A 19905-nucleotide genomic window follows, 5' to 3' on the forward strand; every position below is an offset into this window, starting at 1 on the left:
AAGAAGCTGAGCGCTTGGCTTGTTTGCTGCCTGGGTGACTGACTCCATGGTGGACATGCTGACCGCTTGCATGACTTGCATAGAAGAAGGCAAGCAGCAAGCAAATAAAAAAAAAAAGAGCAGCTCCCCCCCAGCTAATCTCTCTTTTTTTTTTTGGACTTTCGTCTGTGTTCAAAGTGACCCACGAACAGGTGAAATTTAACTGCTAAGACCAAAACAAATGGAAACGGTGGTGTAAAATACTGTAGCAACAGGGTAAGACAAAGTTAGCATGTGTTTCTTGTCCTCATTTCTACCAAATAGGGTCGGTCCCTTGCGTGATAACGGGCTGCATAATCCACCCACCCATTGAGTGACATTTTACAAGACTGGGCCCCCTGCACTGCCACATACCCGCACCTCCACTGCTCCCTGTTCTCCTCCAATTGTCCCGGCAGCCCCATGATTACGACAAGTGTTGAAATGTGTGTTTTTCCTGCAGCTGAGGCCATCCTGTCACACTCGGCTTCATTTTACTCTTGAATTCCGCTGAGGGAAGAAGTCGGGGTGGGGTCATTGGAGATACTAAGTAAAGGCAAACAATGTGCATGCAATCCACAGGTCTCTATAATTTGCATCTGTGACATATGTGTGTGTGGGGAGGGGGGGGGCACCTAAGATTGCATACTTCCTAACCACACATATGACAAAAAAGTCATTTGCATTTCACATTGATTCTTTTTAACACAGCTCATTAGATTGTACAGGAATTGTTAAGTATGCAGACCGGTAAGGAATTGGAGGGTGGTGGTGGTATGAAGTCAAAATGCAGGTGTGTGTGAGTGTGTGTGTTGACAGAGGCGACAGGTAAACAGGCAGGTTGCTCACCTGTTGCAGCAGAAGCCGCAATTGTGGCTGCAGGCCCTCTTTTGTGTGTTTGTGAGTGTGACTTCCTTTTTCTCGCTCTCCTGCTGTGTCACACATTCGCCCCCCCTTCCGTTCGACCCTCCCAGGTGCACTCAGGTAAACACCCAGGAAGCAAGTGTCGTCGCTGGGGCGGAGTGGGGGATGGGCACACCAAGGGAAGCCAGAAGGCCTCGGGTAACATGCAGCACAGGTGGGCCGGAGTTAGCGTGCGCTCTCAGCTTTCCCAGGCCTTGTGGGGAAAGGAATGTGACACATCCAGATTGTCACAAAGCAACACTGTAGACTTGTCACTTAAACTACACGCACGCACGAATCGCATGACATCGTCCGCATCTGACAACAATTTCCTGAGACTTATGTAACGCTCCCCATTCAGTCGAGGCTTTATTTGACCTTGGTGGGCCCGCCAATGTTTTATAAAGTGCGATCCATTCACACACACAGGAAGTGTGCGACTCAGGAAATCTGCATGGTGATGTAAAAAACAACAAAAAAAAACCTTGTAAATGCCGCGCCATAAAAGTAAAAACAAAGAACAGCGGTTGAAGTGATTGCCTTCTTGTCACGAACGTTCCTTTAAAAGACACCAAACCAAGTTGGCGAGTGGTTTTTCTTAACAATGCTTGACGTGAACCGTAAATTAATCTGATTTTTATCTTTTCTGATCAAAATAGTTAATCCAGCAATGCACTGCATTTTTTAAATTTAAATTGTAGTAGCTACTTGGCTTATCTCTTTTTGCTCAGTAGTTTTCTAAGCTTAGTAGTTGGCTTGTTTGTCTATCTATTAGCTAGCTGATTTGCTAATCTCATTTTGGAAACTATTTTTCTAATATATTTACCAATTAGTCTAATTTAAATGTGTCAAAAAGTGTGTAACATGCACGTTTTTGCATTTTGCATTCTGAACAGCAGGTGACAAAAGAGACGAAACAGCAGCTTGGTGTATTTAACAATATATATTTCCATTGTCAATGTACATTCCATTTCAACATAAGCTTTTTTTCACAAACAGAAAGTTGGCATCTAAATAAATACTATATAAAATAGAACTTCAAAATAAATATATCTATAAAGGGAAAACTTTTATATGAGAGCTTTTTTTTTTTTTTTCTTCCTCCTTTCTGTTATATCTAAACAAAAACAAAAAAAAAGAAGCACACTCTTCTTTGCTCCCCCAAACACTGCCGTTGCAAAGGCATAATCAGTATAAATTGGCCCCAAAGTGAGCGACAAAGGTGGAGAGGGTCATGGTGCTGTAGCATCGAGGGGGGTTGACCATAATAGAATTGTCATTTGAAGGATTTCTGTAAAATATATCATGTCAAAGCGAGGCAGCTTCCAAAAGGCAGATAGTTGGGAAAGACAGGCAAAACAGGCGGCAACAACACAACCAAATGTATGCAGAGCAGCTGTGTTTGTCAATCAAGACTGAAAAGGGGGGGAAGCAGCAGGAAATGAGTCGATAGACACGGGTGGATTGTGTTCCCTCTGTGCACTCCACAAATCCACAGGCGAGGGAGTTAGCTTAGCCTTCGCCTGCTAATGAGCCACGCAGGGCATCAGCAGCAGGAGTTGTTTTTTTTTTTCCTTTTTTTTTTTCCAAAAAATGTATTTTATTGCAGGGCACACTTTTTCCAATTCAAGTGCTTCCTTTCACACAAACCCTCCAAAACATTTTTTTTTTCTCGTCCTTGCCCTGAAAATAGATATCTAATATATTCTCTATGTATTTTGTACTTAGTCATAGTTATAGTGTACCATGCAACCTTTCAAGGACATTTAAAAGTCTTCTCCTCTAAAGAACACAAACGTGAAACTATTTACAGCAAATAAGTCGTTCACCTGCATAGCTTCTATTACTAAACATTATCGTCTGTGATTTTTCGTCTACGAGTTCTGCCGCTCTTCTCTGATTTTGGCACCTTTTTCCTAAACTGATTTTTTTTTTTTTTTTTTTAATATTGCCACATACTACATTCGATGGACAGTGTGTAATCAGCTTTGTGCAACAAGACAATAGTGAGCAAAGGAGTTTAGCCGTCTACCGTGAAAATGGAGAAACAAAGTATCACTTTATGCCCAAAACACAAAAGGCCTTCAGTCTTAAAGGGCAGCATGCTTTTTTTTTTTTTCTCAATTTTTTTGGGAGAAATGGGTTGTCATCATCCTCCCCTCCCTGTTTGTGCATAACCACTGCAGTGATCACTTCGGACAGCGAAGACATGCTACCATACGTTTGCTTCCTTTGGCAAAAAGGAAAAAAAAAAAAAAAAGTCCTCGTGCAAGCCACAAAAATAGACTTTTAAAGAGAACGCTATGCGGCAACTAACGACGATGAAGACACTCGGGCCGCGCTAAAAGTAGCGCACATACCTCAGAACAGCTGAGGTGGTTCATACTGTGCTTTAGTACGTTCTTTAAAAGAGGTTAGCTTCCACATAAGAAAAAAAACAGCGTTGTGCAAGTGGCAGGTTTGATTTATTTTGACCGAACACTGTCTTCAACCCTTTCCGATGATTAGCTCCCGCCTTTTTTTGCTCACCAGTTGTTCCTTTTGCACCTTTTCCGTGCAAAGTCGATTTTAGCTTCGCAAACCATCTGCTACATTCAAGAAAACGGGGAAAATGGCCGCCACTCTACTTGACGTAAGGAGTTCCAACGTCAAGGTCAATTTTACAGATATCGTTTTCCACTTAAATTTCTTGGCATTAGTTCATCGTAGTTTGAAGCGGTCTGAGGACCAAGCGCCGACTTCCCAGGAAGTCTTGAATGCAGCAGCAGATCTTTAGAGGACAGTCCCTGAGAAGGTTTTGGGTTTACGAACTGATCTTCGATCAGCCTTCCGGTTCAGTTGGATGGTTTCAGCCTCGCTTTCTGAAAAAGTGTGATCGTTTTGCTCGTCGAGACATTAAGGGGAATTTTAAATGCAAATCTGTGGCAATAATTGGAATGCTCAAGCTAGCAACTGTTGGTGTTGAAAGCAGGACACTTGGCTATATATCTATCTCCATATAGATCCTATTATTCTCTAGAGTTGAACTTCTTGATATATGGATATAATCCCATGGTCATTTTATGGTTAGTTACAAAATTAGCTGAGATGACATTGTGCCTTCATCGCAAAACAACCCAAACCGCGGTTTCTCACCCAAGAGCTTGTCGACCCTTCCATACACCGATGTAATCATCGAGCCTTTCGAAAACAGGTCAAGAAGCTATTTAAGTACCTTTTTGTTTTACACGAGTCATCTTCCAGCAGATTAATGGGGTTGGTTAAGGGGTCCCTAGAGAATGAATATGTACTGTGGTGCTGTCCAGTTTGTTTTTGAGCAAGGCCAACGTTGGCCAGACAGGATGTGTTGGTATCATGAGCCCTGCTGCGGTTTCTCGAGCGTTCCGGCTTTGGCTTCCACGCCGCCTCCGTTTTTACAGGGAGGGACGGCGCTCTGCAAGTTCTTGCAGCGGCAGCCGGGCCTGCTGACGTTGTCGTAGCACTTCTGTCCCAGTTTGGCCAGGCCCGTGGCCGGCAGATAGCAAACCAGACAAGGCAGGACGACGGAGAGGGCGGCCATGAAGGACCAGCGCGCGCAGCAGTTGGCCTGCGAGCACGAGCACGGCTTGTCGGCGCAGGAGCCCTCGTCGTCCTCGTCCTCTGTGCAGTGGTAGAAGATCCCCTTGACCAGGCACATGCAGGTGGCCGCGTCCACCAGGCTCTGAGCGGAGCACAGGCACTCCTGGTTGCAGACCCAGCAGGCGGGCAGGGTCCGGGGTAGGGTGCACTCGGTGCAGCGGCACTTGCCGCAGTGTTCGCAGAGGAGCAGGTGCTTCTTCTCGGCCGGCGAGGACGGGATCAGCGCCAACCCCTGCTGGCCCCCTGTGGGCAGTTTCCCAGACTTGAGATCCAGCGATTTAGAGGAGGAGGTGCAGGAGGAAGCCGAAGAAGAGGAGGTGAGGACTTTGGGTTCCGAGGAAGCCAAGCAGCCCGGAGTTCGAGTGGTGATTGTGTTGACGAGGCCCTGGTGGGGGTGGTGGTCCACGGTGGGGGTCGGCGCGGCGTGATCCAGCAGCCTCTGGTCTGATGACGTGCTGCTGCTGCTGCTGATGGAGCTGGGCCTCCCGCTGAAGGAGATCCACGGGTGGGTGGTGGTGTCGTGGTGAGTCTCGCACCGGCCCTGGGGTTGGTGCTGGTGATTGTGATGGTTGTTGTGGTTCGCCCCCACAAACCCCTCCTGATGGGGACCCGCCCAGTTGAGCCGTCTGCCGGCCACCTTCTGACTCGACGGCGGCTGCTGGGAGACCACGGCGGGGCTGTCGATGTAGTCGTTCTCCACGTGCGACGACTTGATCTGATCAATGGGGTAGATGGTGAGGGGGTGCTGCAGGCGGCCGTAGGGCACTCGGCTGTCCAGCAGAGGCTGGGCTATGATGGAGGAGGACACTCCGGGGATGTGGTGAGGAACCCTGGACTCCATGTGTTGGCTGCTGCCTGGCACGTCGTCACTCTAAAGCAGCATTTAGCATAACTGCAAAGAAACAAGGCGAAGGTTAAGACCTGGTCCTTGCATTTGAGAGAGGGGTCCTCTTCGCAATGTGACTTGACTTCTTTACAGCGTATTCTGAGGACCCCCTGCACTTTCTAAACAATGAGTAAGCGTCAAATCCGATTGTTCTGATGGCATATTTTCACGGGGATTCCTACACAAGCTGTCATTGATGTCCGCTGATGTTTTTCACTGTATGAATACAGTTCTAAACGATGAAAAAAAATCTCACCCTACAACAATGTTGCGGCGCAAACCTCCCTCTGGCTGTTTCTAACGCCTGATATTAATTCAATGTACGTTGGTCTCCCTTTTTCCCTGGCATCAAAAGAGCAGGCAGCGCCACGGAGCGGGACTTGCATGTAAAAGGACTCCCTAAGACTGGGATAAGATGGAAAATAAATAGGAAACGACTTCATCTTGTATCTTTTAGTCACAGTCCCTTCATTTCAACAGACGTTATTTGTGGATGGATTGCAAGAATTGTGAATGGTACTGCGTTTTGTTGAGCTGGCATCGTTTTTTGTGAATGAACGCTGCTTGACTGCACTGGCTGTTGCAAGCATGACTCAAAGCGCTGCAGTCATGACGATCTCTCTCGCTCTCTTTCTCGTTCTCTCTCTTTTTCTCTCTCTTTCTCTTTTTTAGCAGCCATGCATCCAATATCACGAGTCTAACAACCCGATATGCGTTGTTCTAATGACATTTACGCCATTTCTAGTCCAGACGTAAAATAAAATCGTGCGGATGTGCACGTTTTTTCTTTTTGTTTTTTAGAGAATGTGCAAAATCCAGTTTGTCAAACCTGTTGTTGCACTGCTGGCACCGACACACGCTTGTGATCAAATCGGGATCATTATAAGCCGGAACTGTGCGCGCATGAGCTTTATGTGATTGCGTGCGTGCACGCACGCACGCACGCACTCACCCCCCCACCAGATATGTGAATGGACTGAGTCATAAAAACCGGAGGCGGACGGCTCTGTCTCTCTATACTCAAATAGCGTGTTTGTATGGGCTTTGTAACACGTGATATATTCAAATTCACTCGGGCACGGATTAACCTTGATGGGAGGAAATGGCGCACGGCAGTTTTGAATGATGCCAGGTTGGGTTGCCAGATTCGGCGCTGCCGCGAAAAGCGATGCAAACAACGCATTTTTTTAATTTACCTGTCCCATTTTTTGTTTTTTTAAATTATTGTCATGCAGTTGGTGATGACTATTGTGGACATTGGTGTAAAAACGGGGGTAATTAACACCTGTCATATTTGGGTTAAAATGAGATTGCTGTCTGAAAAAGTGCACAAAATTGACCGTTTTCTGTCATTTCCCTGCACGTTTAGACGTCACAAGTTTGCCTTCCTCTGCCCTCAACTTTGCTTGGCGCTGGTTAAATATTGACTCCAAGTGCAAACACGAGTCGAGCTTGTTGCAAAATAGTTGCAATTTTCCCTCAGTGCAAGCGCAATGGTTATTTGATTGAATTAGAGACAGCCACGTTAAACCAAGCGTACTTACGGTGCTCTCAGGGTAAAAATGTCATCTCGTCGTTGCGCAACACGTCTATTATTCCCAATCGCTTGCGTGTGCCGAGTATAGCTCCAATAGCAGTATTAAGTAGTCCAAATGGGTGTGTGTTCGGCAGGAGGGGGGGAGCAAGGACTAAAAATGTAAGGGGGAGAGAAAGGACGCGTTCTGTCGTTCTCTCCTCCGAGCCTGCTGGTGCGTAAAAAGGCGACTGCGGTTGTGGACGCGCAGCTTCTGCATGTGATGTTGCAACCTCCTCGAGAGGAGAAAAAAAGGAAGAAGGGGAGGAGGAGAGGAGGGCTGGGCTGAGTTTTTATGAATGGGAGGGTTAGGGAGGAAGGGGGCAGGGGGAGAGTGCTGCGCAGATGCCTCGGTCGTTTTTTTTTTTGTGAATGGGAGGGACTGGAACTCGGGAGGTTACATTTTTATGAATGGGGAGGATTCCGAGTGGTGCTGCGCATGCGTCACGTCGAGTTTTTTTCTTTATGTGAATGGGGAGGAACGGTGAATGAGACGAGAGAGAGAGAGAGGAAGAGTGTTTTTTTTTATCACAAGGGCAAAGTCAGGTCTGATTTCCATAAACACCTTAATCCCGCAAATGTATCTCTATATGCATACAGATCGGACTTTGTTTTCTTCCTTACATTTGCAGTGATTATTGCCTCAATAGCAGTCATGAAAGACCATTATTTCTCTGCTCATGTGCTCCGTTGGAAGGATGTTTGGTTCGGTTGAATAATAATGCTACAACAATCCACAGTCTTAGTAAATTTGAGGGCCACCATTATAAAGACACACTTTTGCTTCCCGTGCAACAACATGAGGTGAATAGTGGGAAGAAAGACGCACATACAATGAGGAGATGGCTGCTAACCTTATTAGAGTGTGTGTTGGTAGGGGGTAGGGTTTGTGTTGCTGCTGCTGGTGGTGGTGGGGGGGAGGGAGGGAGGGCAAACCAGCATGAGGGCAGGCAGGATTCACAAAAGGACAGGATGTTGTTGATTTGTACCGAAAGCACATGCAGGAAATGAGTGTGAATTTCCTTTCTCTTTGACATCCTAGTTTGGGCGCCTGTGTGTGTGTGTGTGTGTGTGTGTGTGTGTGTGTGTGTGTGTGTGTGTGTGTGTGTGTGTGTGTGTGTGTGTGTGTGTGTGTGTGTGTTTGCTGGTGCCCCGAACCCCCCCCACCCCTTTGCTGCACCTCCCTTCCCGACGCCCTCCTTCTGATAGGGTCTTTTAACCAGTCTTTGGTTGCCCCTAATAAGGGTTTGCATACACCACCATGACAATGACAACACCTCCAAATTGGGATAATTGCTTTTTGGACAAAGACACTTTGAAGGAGGAAGTGCATTATTTGTATCAGGTCTTGCATGGCAGTTGAAGGACAGAAGCAATCAACCCCCTGTTGAAAAGTCAAGTCTTGTTGATTTGTTTCTATGTAAATATTAATAATGCGGTGATGGTTGTTTCGACTTCATTGATTTAATGAAGCAATTAAGGTTGTCATTCCATTACTGTTATTCTAAATGTATAATGGAAAGCTTTAAGTTTGTTATAGTTAGACTTAGATGACACCAAAAGTTTACACCGTACGTATATATCTTTTGGAATTTTGGCCAAAAAGTTCAACCTCGGGTTCTCTGGAGCAGAACAAAATCTCTTAAAGACATATGTTGTAGTTCGATACTTGCAGATGCAGCGTGTACACAGTAAACGTGACATCATTCAAGCAGCGCAGCTGCTTGTTGGACATGACTCGACATGGAGCGCTCGTTTCAGTGTTGATGTCTTGTTGGCGTGATCATCCAGGAGCACTATGCACGCACGGGGGAAAGGGCCTCTGTGTCTCTCCGGGCCCCATTCCGCGGCCCCCCTCACCCCAAATTCCGTCCCTTCTCTTCCCATCCTATCCCATCCCAAGACACCCACCCTCCACCCCACCACTCCTTCCGGCCACATCTGCTCACCACGGCTGAGAGTCTCGGGGTCATAACGGACAGCTCCATCTGCTCCTGGAACATATTTTCTATGACATGGATTTTGCTCTCTAATTCAACTGAGGAATAAACATAACACTCCACCCAAATTGAACCACACAAATAGCAGTCTTTGTCAGCCTCACAAAACAATAAGCAGGTCATTTCCCCTGTGTGTGTCTGTGTGTTTGTGAGCACACATTAGGTGACAGTGCTTTTAATGCAAATGAGCGCAATGGCCGCATCAAAAGCTTCCTGTGGCAGGTTCGGCCTTCCTTCTGCAATACGCATCTCTCGACCATTAAATCTTTTGAAAGTGCATTTCACGCCATGTTGCTGTTTGTCAATCACCACAAAGAAACATCTGATGGGGCAGAATAGACAAGCTTGAGCACGGGGTTGCAAACTTTTGAAACGTCTCTCATAATGTTAATAGCAACTAAACAGGTCAACTTTTCTTATTTTTGATCAGTTCCAGTGTTTAGTTACCAGTGTGCTAGCGTGCCGATTAGCACTATCGCAATTGGCAGTTTCTCGGAATCTCGATTCCGCAGCCCTTTCAAATAAATCCCGCGAACTGTGCTCAGAAAAACAGTCATTTGAAATGGCAGTCCCGGTTTAAAGCACACTATGTTCCGCACAAAACTAGCAATTAAAAAAGACAGGCCCATTTTGAAGAAAAAAAAAACATTCGCCAATGCCACATGCGCAAACAAACACAAAAAAAGTTATTTACTGGCCCTGAGTTTGCAAGTTGGCTAACTTTGCTTCCTCTAAATATTTGCGTTGTACAGGGACATTTAGCAATGTGTTCTGCCTTCTCTTGGATGTTAATCTTATCTCTATTAGTTCCTGGGTCAGTTTCACTGATTATTCTACTATTCTATTTTATTCATTTGATCTGAGAGCATCAATGTGGTTAAAATATTTCATATAAATGTCAAAAAATATTTTCTACATTTCTTTTCCTCCCCAAATATCACCACCTTGTTAAAGTAATGTCATATTTAGATTTCAAAATATATATGCTTATTTTTTGTTGCCTGGCATAACATTCCTATATAATTATTTTCATCTAATGTTTATTGTTTGTGACATGTTGTAACCGACATGAGCACACAGTGGGATTAAGCTAAAAGCAGCTCTGTAGTAAAGTCTTTCGTTTGCCCATTGTAAAAGAGGCGTATTTTGAGGCTAGGTAGCTTTAACTCCTCAAATATTGACTTCCTTCCTTTGCGGCCCGGCCCGCCTGCTCGGGAGGTGTGTTTGTGTGCTCTGGAGTTAGGCGAGGTGTGTAACGGGGGGTCTGAGTGTCCAAAGTCATCAAAATAAAAGAACTGCATGGCATTTGGCCCGCCCTGAATGCAACACAATGGGATTTTGTGCAGGGGAAGCGCTTATAATTAGTCAAAGAAATACTCACTCGAATGATGATAGAAAAAAAATAATCTACAAAGTGCCCTTAAAGTTAAATGTTAAACCTTTTGCTTCTTAATTGAGTTCCTAACGGAAATCATTATTGTTTGATCTTGTTTGACGTCTGAGACCAAGAAACTAGAAATCCCTACTTTTGGGCCAACCACGACTCTTCCGGTTTCCTTATATTGCCGCCATGATGGGAAAACATTGAAAGCCAAATATATGTTGACGGGGAAGAGGTGGGGGGCATTTTTAGTAAGTGTGTGGGTTTATATTTAGAAGGACATGAATCAGCCATCTTTTCACTTCACCGCCACTGTTTGTTTCCACACGCAGCCTGGATAGCCGTGACCGCTGAGGTCAGGCAGACTATATTTTCAAGTCTGTGACCTCCATGTTGACAAGCTTGTACCCGCCCGAAATGTTCTGACACACCAAAACGGTGTGTCGTCCTCAGCTGCCAATGTACTGCTTTCCCTGACCCCTGAACTGCCGCAGTACTAACACTGCTAAAATAGCCACTTATTGATTTCAATTATATTTGTTCTCGCAAATAGCATTGTTTCGTAAGGACAGTAAAAACTTGATGTACGTTATGATATATTGTGCTGAGCTATCACCACACAATTTTGTTTATCGGCATCAAGGAAGTCCTCGTGTTGTACAATACTATAATAGTCCAAAGTAATAAAAACACAGCGACATGGCAATACAAACCTAGCTCGAGCAGTGTAAATAATAGAAGTATTGTATTTGACGACAACACACGCACGCTCAAACATACATGTGTGTTGGCGAGGCGTCCATGTTTTCCACTGTCCAGCGTCCGGTTGATATTATGTTTAATTCAAGGCATGTAATTAGTGTGTAGCCAGGTCTGCTTCTGTCTGGATCACTACTAGTAAATTGTGTTTTTGTGTCTGGCTGTGTGTGTCTTTGTGTGCTTGTGTGAGTGTGTTTGTTGAGTTTGATGTTAGACAGCAACACCGGACGGGCTGCGGCCTGCGCTACTCGGAGCTTGAACCACACAAACACACGAACGCACGCACACACGCGGGAAGGGAAAATGAAAACACATTAGCGTTGGTTTGAGGCTTGTCATACATACAAGTACATAAATAGCAAAGTACAACCGCAAAGGCCGCAAAATACACGGTCAAACTAATAACCGTGCCAAACGAAGAATTTTCGAGCAAAAATGTCTTTATTGTGTGTTTGGGATTTTTTAAATTCGTCTATGCGTGTGTGTGACAAACTTGGAATGCTCAGAATGCCAGTGTCGCCGAGGGCCCGTGAGGCAACGGCCCTCGTGGCACGTCACGCTTTAGCGATGGGTTGCCCCCTAAGGGTCGGAGTGCAGTCGGGGTCTTGTCACTTCTCTGAAGAAAAGTTCAAGGGTCAACGTTCCTCCCCTTAGCCCCGGCTGGGGGGCTACTTCCCACTCAGACCGTGAAGTTGTGTGTGTGTGTGTGGGGGTCGCCTTTGAGCAAAACATTTTTAGATGAAAAGAACTGAAAGGGATTTTGAGTTGTTTGACGTGGCATGAGGTCATGTGCTAGCCTTCAAGGCGAACCTGATGCTTAAAAGTGACCCATTATCGACATAATTAAAAAACATTCAGTATCATTTGTTTATTTTGACATTAAACTTGAACTGGAAGAGTTTTTTTAGTTTTTGCTAAAATGTTGAGGAGGCTTTTATACACAGAATACACACACATGCATACTACGTATATATGTGCATAGTGGACACAAGCTCAAATCAGAAAGGAAGAAATAGAGTCAGGCACACTCGAAGAGGGATGAGAGCTGCTGAGATGAGGACTGCCTGTTCGCACCACTAAACTAAGCAAAATAAGATTTGACTGCACGTGCGTTCATTCATTCTGACACATCACAATAGGACAACGTGACTTGGGAGGAGGATGTGGCTCAAACGTGACTCCCGTGAGTCAGCGCCTCTTTTGTTGTGACCGACGATGAGGTGGCAAGTTTTCATACTGAGGGGGAAAAAAATCAAGCCCCAGGATATGAATCAGAATCTGATTCAGTATGCATAGAGGAGACAATAAACGACTCGTGGTTATTTTTACATGACAATACTCAACCGAGATGATTCATTTCAGCTCTTGGAGGTCAATTTGTGATGATTACTCTGTAGTCTGATGACGTTTATGTCGGTCCTCCATTCTATTCCTGAAAAGCATTTGTTATATTTCCCACTTCATAATATCCACGTGACTATGAATTAGGTACACCAGCTTCAAATAATGACATCCTGTGTCAAAAATGTCGACTTTCCAAAAAGCTAATAATGCTCACCTGTCACTAATGCTGTCAAGGTATGAATTTACTGATGATCTATAGTTTCTTTTTCTAACCTGAAGCGTTGACATATGACCTCTCCTTTTCTCCATCTCACGTCCGCATCCACATTTTCTTTAATTGAGGCCCCCCGGATTTTTAGCAGATTAGCCTGGGCTTTTCCCAGGTGAACGTGTGCGTGCGTGTTGAAGCAGAGAGGGGAAGTGAACTCTTTGATCAGGCTAATGAGCTGCCACCTCTTCCTCCAGGGCCTGCAGGGTTGCACGGACACCTGAAAAAACACACACCGAGACCATGCGTTGGAGCGCCCACGCACAATGCGGCACACCCGCATCCTGCCGCCATTATCCCCCAGTCACCCCCTGCCAGTCACCTCTATCCAAGTGTCAGTCACACCCTCACTTCACCTCCAGTGCCCCCACTGCTAGCTAAACCCTCACAATGGCCGAGCCACCCACCTACTGTCGTGCCCCCCTGCCTATATCCCCTTTCTCACATGATGGTGCCAACCCTCGATTGCCAGGCCTTCATCTCGGTGCAATGAAGTCATACAAATGCAGGGTGGGAGGCGACCACCATGTCAAATTTCAATCTAAAAACATTTAAAAAAAAAAAAACCCTAAAGTTAAAACAAATTAAAAAAAAAACACTAAAACACAGCAAGTTTTTTGTATACAAACAAAAAAAAAAACACTCCAGAAAACGAAAACAAATTGAATAAGAAAAAATGAATTCAAATGAAAATTATAAGCCTGATCCCAATCAACACGTTTAATTTTCTTCAGTATGTGATACTTTGTGGCCAAAATGTCAATAATGAAAGTGTCATAGAGCAATTTAACTTTACTGCCTTTACCTTTCAATCACAACCCCTTATTGACATTTCACAACAGGAAGTGTTGCCTTTTGTGGAAGTGACAAAGTGTAACTCATCAGTGATTGGATGGAAACACATACATGGTGACGAATGGCAAAAAAAAACCTCGAGTCTCTGCACAAAGGAGTTGTAAACAGTAGATAAGATAAAATAGTTGGTTCCTGTTTTCTTTCGCCTTTTATCTGTCTATTTACTGAAATTTATTATTTAATTACTTGCTAGTCTAGTAGATCCTCATTTAATTGCTCAAAAATGGTCATAAAAAAACAACTTCATTTATTCTGGTTTTATAAGAAAGGTGATGCTTCAAGCATACAATTCTTTTCTAATGCATTATTTTAAGATTGATTTTTGTATCCGTTTAGTTCAGTCAGTAGTTGATTTGCTTTTGGAGTCTATGAGTCTTTGTGTTTTTCTTGATGACTTCACATCAACACTATGGTAGCATGATGCTACCACTATGCCGCAATTGCTTCCAGTCCATTTCTGGTTCTATGACATTCTTCCTTTTTGCCATCATTGGTATTGATGTTGTCACACCCACAAAAAAGCCTCAGAAAAAGCATTACACTTGATTTACTGCATGTAGATGTTTACTAAGTAGTGGACGTCCTGTCTGGAAAGCATCACCCCGCCCGCCCGCCCGGCCCACCACCCCCGCCAATCACTGACAAACTCTCCAATATGTCCCTTGCATGCAAGGCCGCATCACACTCATCTGCATCATTTCAATAGCTTGTTATCACAGATGTCTCCATGTTATTTATAGCTGTCGAGTGGAACAACACACTCTCATAAGCATGTCACTGGAAAGCCAACCCGCCCAAAAAGTATCAGAGGTGGAAGAAGAAATGTGTGATGATCCCAATAGAAGCAGAAATTTAGAAAAGTCCAGCAAAAAGTCAGGCTATTGAAGACAATATGAGCAATCCAATGAAACGTGTCTATATTTAAGTTTATGACTGTTTTCCAAATTTAGTAATATGACTTTATTTGACTTTTAATATTGATTGATTATCTTCTCTTTAATGCACTGCATAAAAAAAATGGAACCACTTGGAAGGCAACCAGGAACGGCTTGTGTCCCACTTTGGAAGTTTTACTGTACTATGTTGATATTTTTCCCTTCACTCAACTAGCTCATACCATATTATAGCCTTGTGTGTTTGTGTTTGTGTATGTGTGTGTGTGCGTGTGCATTGGGGAATGGTGGTGTCTCAGCACGCACACAGGATGTTTTCACAGTGATCACTTTGGACAGGGTGATTTACATCCTCTGAGACCGCGTTGAGAAGACACACACACACACACACGGATGACTTCCTACCATCACATCACTTCAAGCACATTACATTGACTTCCATTCATTTCCTGAAGCCTTAACTCTAATCCTCACCTTAACCCAAGTTGAACTCTACCTAATATCAGGGCCTTGTCCGCTCATTCAGGCACACACGCATGCACACTGGAACTTCAAAGTCCAAAAAAGTGGAAGTGGTGGCTGGCAAGAAAACTGGTTGATGATCAAACTGGTTTAGCAGGCCTTGTGATAATGTTTGTGTAGTGAGTTCGTCCCACGAGTGTGTTTCACATCCTCGAGCCAGACTGTGCTTCCGCTCGATTCTCCATGTGATGAGGCTGTTGGTCAAATGCTCCTGTCCAATTTCCACTTTGAAAATAGGAGCATATGAATTCATGAGGATAAGCGGTGTGGATAATGGATGGATGTCGAAATGTCGCAAATGTTATCATTGACTATAGGAACATCAAACATTCATTTGTTCCGTCGTCTGTAAATTACTACCATACATTGATGTTCTCCATCACAGTTTAGACCCCCTTGATAGAACGTCCCCATTCTTCCCGTTGTTTTCTGGTGCAGGTGAAAAGGACCCTGGGAACAGTTGGATTCCTCTTTTCCAAGAGCGTCTCATTGCTCACAGTTCAAAACAGAACAAAGATCTTCTCTGTGTGGGAATGCTCGGGAGAAACCCAAGCCCCACTGTAATGGCCTCAATGTAACGAGTGAATCAACCGGATACGCATGTACTGTATACGTATGTACGTGGGAGATGAGACTCCCATTTGCTGGAGCCTAACTGTGAATTTATACCATTTTGTGGCTCCTCTTGGGTCCCGGTTAGTTTTGGTAAAAAAAAAAAGTGCTAAGGTTCTCCTCTTTGGAAAAGGTGCCATAACATCTCAAACCAGGATTGGCATCCACCTTGAAGTTGACCAATACCCAAAATGAGCTAACGTGGAATGTATTCAATATTTCTTTCTGATCTGAAGTTTGCACCAACTCTAATCCATAACACTCAGTTTGTTGGTAGTAATTCTTCACCATCATCGACATCGTTGAATGGTTGACTGACAGAAGGACAGTAGAAGTAATTGCTGTAAACTCCGTTTCATAGACAGACAAAAGTACATCCGGGGGCCCAACAGTAGTCTGTTTGGAAGCTTGCTGGTCCTCCAGGATGAAAAAGTAGCACAGGCAATGCGGTCTGGAATCGCTATTTTGCAACAGTGAAATAGCAGACTATGGTCTACAAGGAAAACGTGGAAGACACTAAGAGCGTCTACCTGCAATATATGATGCACTTTTATTATGGCAAGTTAACAAACTTGACTGGAAAGTGGTAGAGAATGACGGATGAGGATACTTCCTTCAAGAGAAAGGTTTTCTCATCACCTCTGGGTTTGGCAGGAGAGCGAGAAGTCAAAAGCCAGGCTGACTCCCAGCCAGCGTGTCAAAGCTTTGTATTCTTTCGTTACGAACCCTCGCATCCCAGATCATGTGTTTGAAAGAAAGCAGATGTTTGGAGCAAAGCGGATTCATGGCTTCAACAGGTGGCCAGAGACATGCCTGTGCGTTTATCACAGGGCGGGACGTAACAAACATATGGACCAAAACAGGATCCCTTGCCTTTAAGACTCGAGGCAAACTTCTCTCTTAAATACCAGAACATCTTATCGTTAACGGGTATCGTGCTACCGAAGGAACACCGCGTACTTTATCTACTCGAAAGATGCCGACCGTCTGAGAGGCAGCTCAGAACATCTGCCAACCTGACTCTGGCGACGGCCGAGAGGATGTTTGAAGCTCTTCTGCTGAAGTCATTAGTAGCTTTCTCGACACAAACGTTCCAGCTGGATCGTACGAGCGGCACAGGTCAAAAATCTGGAGTTTCAGATTGGGACGCAAAGATTTTGGGATCTTTATGGACAACCGTGACTTGTTACTGACGTGGTAGAGCAGCGACAGGAAGAAGCAATACGTGAGCACAGTTCTCTCGTAACAATTTGACAGTCCATTGACAAAGAGAGACAATTAACAATCCTCTGACGAAAACGACACAAGTGGACACGCACACTCAGTTATTACATAAATTATGGAAGGTGCACTTCCTTCCATAAACATCAGCTTGAGTGCAGCAGGCTAAAGCCACAAACCCTTTTCCATAAAAGATTTACCTAAGGGAGAAATAGGCCCAAATTCCTGCACAGCAGCCAGACAGAGTTCACAGTTAGTTGTTGTATGTCTTTTTGGGTTGAGCGGCAAAATATCAGACAATCAAGTATTTCAAATAAATTGTGTCTGAAAATCTTTCACACAGTCCTTGGATGTATTCCATTTCCATCGTCTTGAACTGATCACTCCAGAGTTGCTGTGAGTTCACGTTTATATTGCATTTTATTATTTATGGTTTGTGCCTTCTTGTTTTTGTTTTGTGTCGCCTACTTGTATGTCTCGTCACCGTGGGATGGAGGAAACGGAATTTCGGTTTCTTTGTGTGTCTTGACATATGAAGGGATTGACAATAAAGCTGACTTTGACTTTGACTTAGTTCCACCCAGTTTGCCTCGCTTCTTTGCCTCGATCTACATTTCTACTGTGCTTTGCATTAGCAGTTGACTTCCACCACCAGCGATGGCCTCTATGTTTCAATGGACCAAAACTGGTAATATTTTATTTTGGCTAAAAAAATCATACTAGAAAAATAGCTGCAAGTGAAATCAGTGAAGACCTTCATCCAATATAAAACTGACCGAAGGCAAAGGGGCCGTGATCCACGTTGTAGCAAATTAAGGTTACATGTCCGGAGGTGGGACGGAAGCTGCTCAAGCAAAAGTGGAAATAGCAGCAAAGTAGATGAGTGGAAAGCAAAGCTCAGAGGCGAATCAAGCAGTCGTCCGGTGATCATTTTACAGGCTGAGAGGAAGTGTTCATGCAGAGGGAAAGGAGCCAGACAAATGAGTTGAATGAGGCCTAAGTGGGCGGTAGAGCTGGCCCATTACTCCAAGCCTTGGAATATAGTTTCAGCCCTCAATCTACTATTTACTTCCAAATTAACAAAAAAATCCCTTAGGAACAGTAATAATAAGAGTAAGTTTTGCAGCACTACAAAGCTTCACTTGCCCCATAGCTTGTGCAAAAAAAATGCTGTAAGAAACAAAAATATTTTCATGTACTCCTAAATAAATATTGAATCGTCCATCATTGCTTAAAACACATCTGGACAAGATGCTCCCACTTGTTCTCGCCATAAAGGTGTCATGTGCTGACATGACACTTATGGTCAATAAAATCCACAATGTCTGGACTGTTAATCCCGGATGTTGATCAATCGTGATTATATATATTATTTGGAAACACAGGAAGAAGAATATGACCCAGATGCTCATTGGTTGACGAATCTCTCACCCGCCACCTTTTTGCACATGGACATCAGGGACACATGCATCCACATTCCAAATGTCACTTTCCTTTTTTTTCCTCCCTCCTTGTCAGCATTGACACCGTTGCACATTTCAACACTTCTTCAGAATTCTCCAAAGTGTTTTTAATCCTTGAGGTCTAATGCAGCCCTCATACAAAGTTCAACATCAGAGCAAAAGCCAACGAGGTGTGCCGGAGATGACAAAGAACCTGAAAATGTTTAGCCACGCTTAGCTGTGGAGCAGGTTCAAAACAGTTTGGCTGAGTCCCCCGAGGGCTCAAATGCTTGCGTCCGTGGTTTACCAGTCCAGTCCCTCAGATTTCTCACGTTCTGTCACGATTTTCTACTGATGAAAGGTTTACAGCCTTGGAGGAGTTGAATGGAGATCTCCAACCGGGCCAGTCGGAGTCAGCGTGGGGGTGGGGGGGGCACCTATTGCTTTGCAGAGATATCTATATTTATTTTAGTTTTTTTTTTTCTAGCAATCTTGCTTTTGAGATATTTTCATAGTTTGTTTTTAGTTTGCCCTATAAAAACGTATGGCTTTTACCATATGTTGTCATTTATAGTTTTGAAAAAAAATCCACCTGTTGCTGAACCCAACCACTAATTCATAAAAAGATATTAAATATATGACTATAATACATATTATACTTAGGGATGTTGGATATCCCTTCCCCTCAGACAATATCAATACGAGTATCAACTTTTTAGTAGTCACCGATACCATGCACCGACACCACTAATACATAAATCCCCCCCCCCCCAAAACATTGACACATAATTTAAGGTCTGCTTACTGGCGCACAGTAGTACGGTGAAACTCCCAAAAGTCAAAGGAAAAAAGTTGCAAATCGCATTTAGTGTATCTGAATCCATTTGTATGCCTGTGCGTGTGTGTTTTGTGGGGTCCTGCGAGCAAGGCCCCCGCCCGCCCGGTATCCAGCGGAGGAATGCAGCGCTCTCTTGAAAAGTAGTTATCAGCTAATGAGAATTCCACTCGGAGCAGGAAGGAAGGGCTTAGAATGCGTGTCCCTCAGCGAATTGGGGCGAATGTTAATCACGATGTGCGGCGCTTGACTTGGTATGAATGGACGAATATAAAAATAAGGATATTTTGCCTGAAATGAATAGTAACTATCCTAAACCAATTGATGAAAGTCGTTAAGTCAAGCTGCCACTGTACTTGAGGTGCTCCACTCTTCCACCTTGTCTGAGTTCTGAAAGCCAAAGGAGATAAAGGCAGCGCTTTAGCTACCCCCCTCACCCCCAGCCAGCCTGTCCATCAGCTTTCTCCTTGAGTTTTTTCATAAGCTATTATTTATGTCTGACAGACCTCCTCCAGACAAATGGCTGCCATATGGAGAAGAAGACAGCGAGGTAAACGCGGACGCAAGGGCAGGAAGGAAAGACTGGGAGTCGTCGTCTGGCGAATTGTTGCGAGATGCTTTCAGGCGCCGTGCGAGCTGTGTCAGAATGACCTACTGGTGTGCGGCAATGGAGATATCATTATTGTCTTCTTGGGAAGAGCTACGGCTCCTGTGGGCTGTCAGCCGCCACTTATAGGCATCCCTGCAGCCCACAGGAACACATGATCCTGCTTAA

At 44.4% G+C, this 19905-nt stretch overlaps 1 protein-coding gene and 1 long non-coding RNA gene across 2 annotated transcripts in view; one reads left to right on the forward strand and one right to left on the reverse strand.

Annotated features, from left to right (window-relative positions):
* LOC119133589 overlaps window positions 1-19905 on the forward strand; it is a 38914-nt gene that overhangs the window by 9324 nt on the left and 9685 nt on the right. The gene's annotated exons all lie outside the window — the stretch shown is intronic.
* Window positions 2023-7274, reverse strand: spry4 (sprouty homolog 4 (Drosophila)). The gene is made up of 2 exons (XM_037269574.1): window positions 6970-7274; window positions 2023-5431 (listed from the first exon to the last, which is right to left on the reverse strand). Exon 2 carries the CDS (start codon window positions 5378-5380, stop codon window positions 4274-4276), a length of 1107 nt encoding a protein of 368 aa, XP_037125469.1. The 5' UTR covers window positions 5381-5431; window positions 6970-7274; the 3' UTR covers window positions 2023-4273.

This window comes from Syngnathus acus, chromosome 14, assembly GCF_901709675.1.
Source record: "Syngnathus acus chromosome 14, fSynAcu1.2, whole genome shotgun sequence".
NCBI lineage: Eukaryota > Metazoa > Chordata > Actinopteri > Syngnathiformes > Syngnathidae > Syngnathus > Syngnathus acus.

Coding starts and splice junctions, on each gene's coding strand:
- spry4 (XM_037269574.1), bottom strand. CDS start 5,380: ATGGAGTCCAGGGTTCCTCACCACATCCCCGGAGTGTCCTCCTCCATC.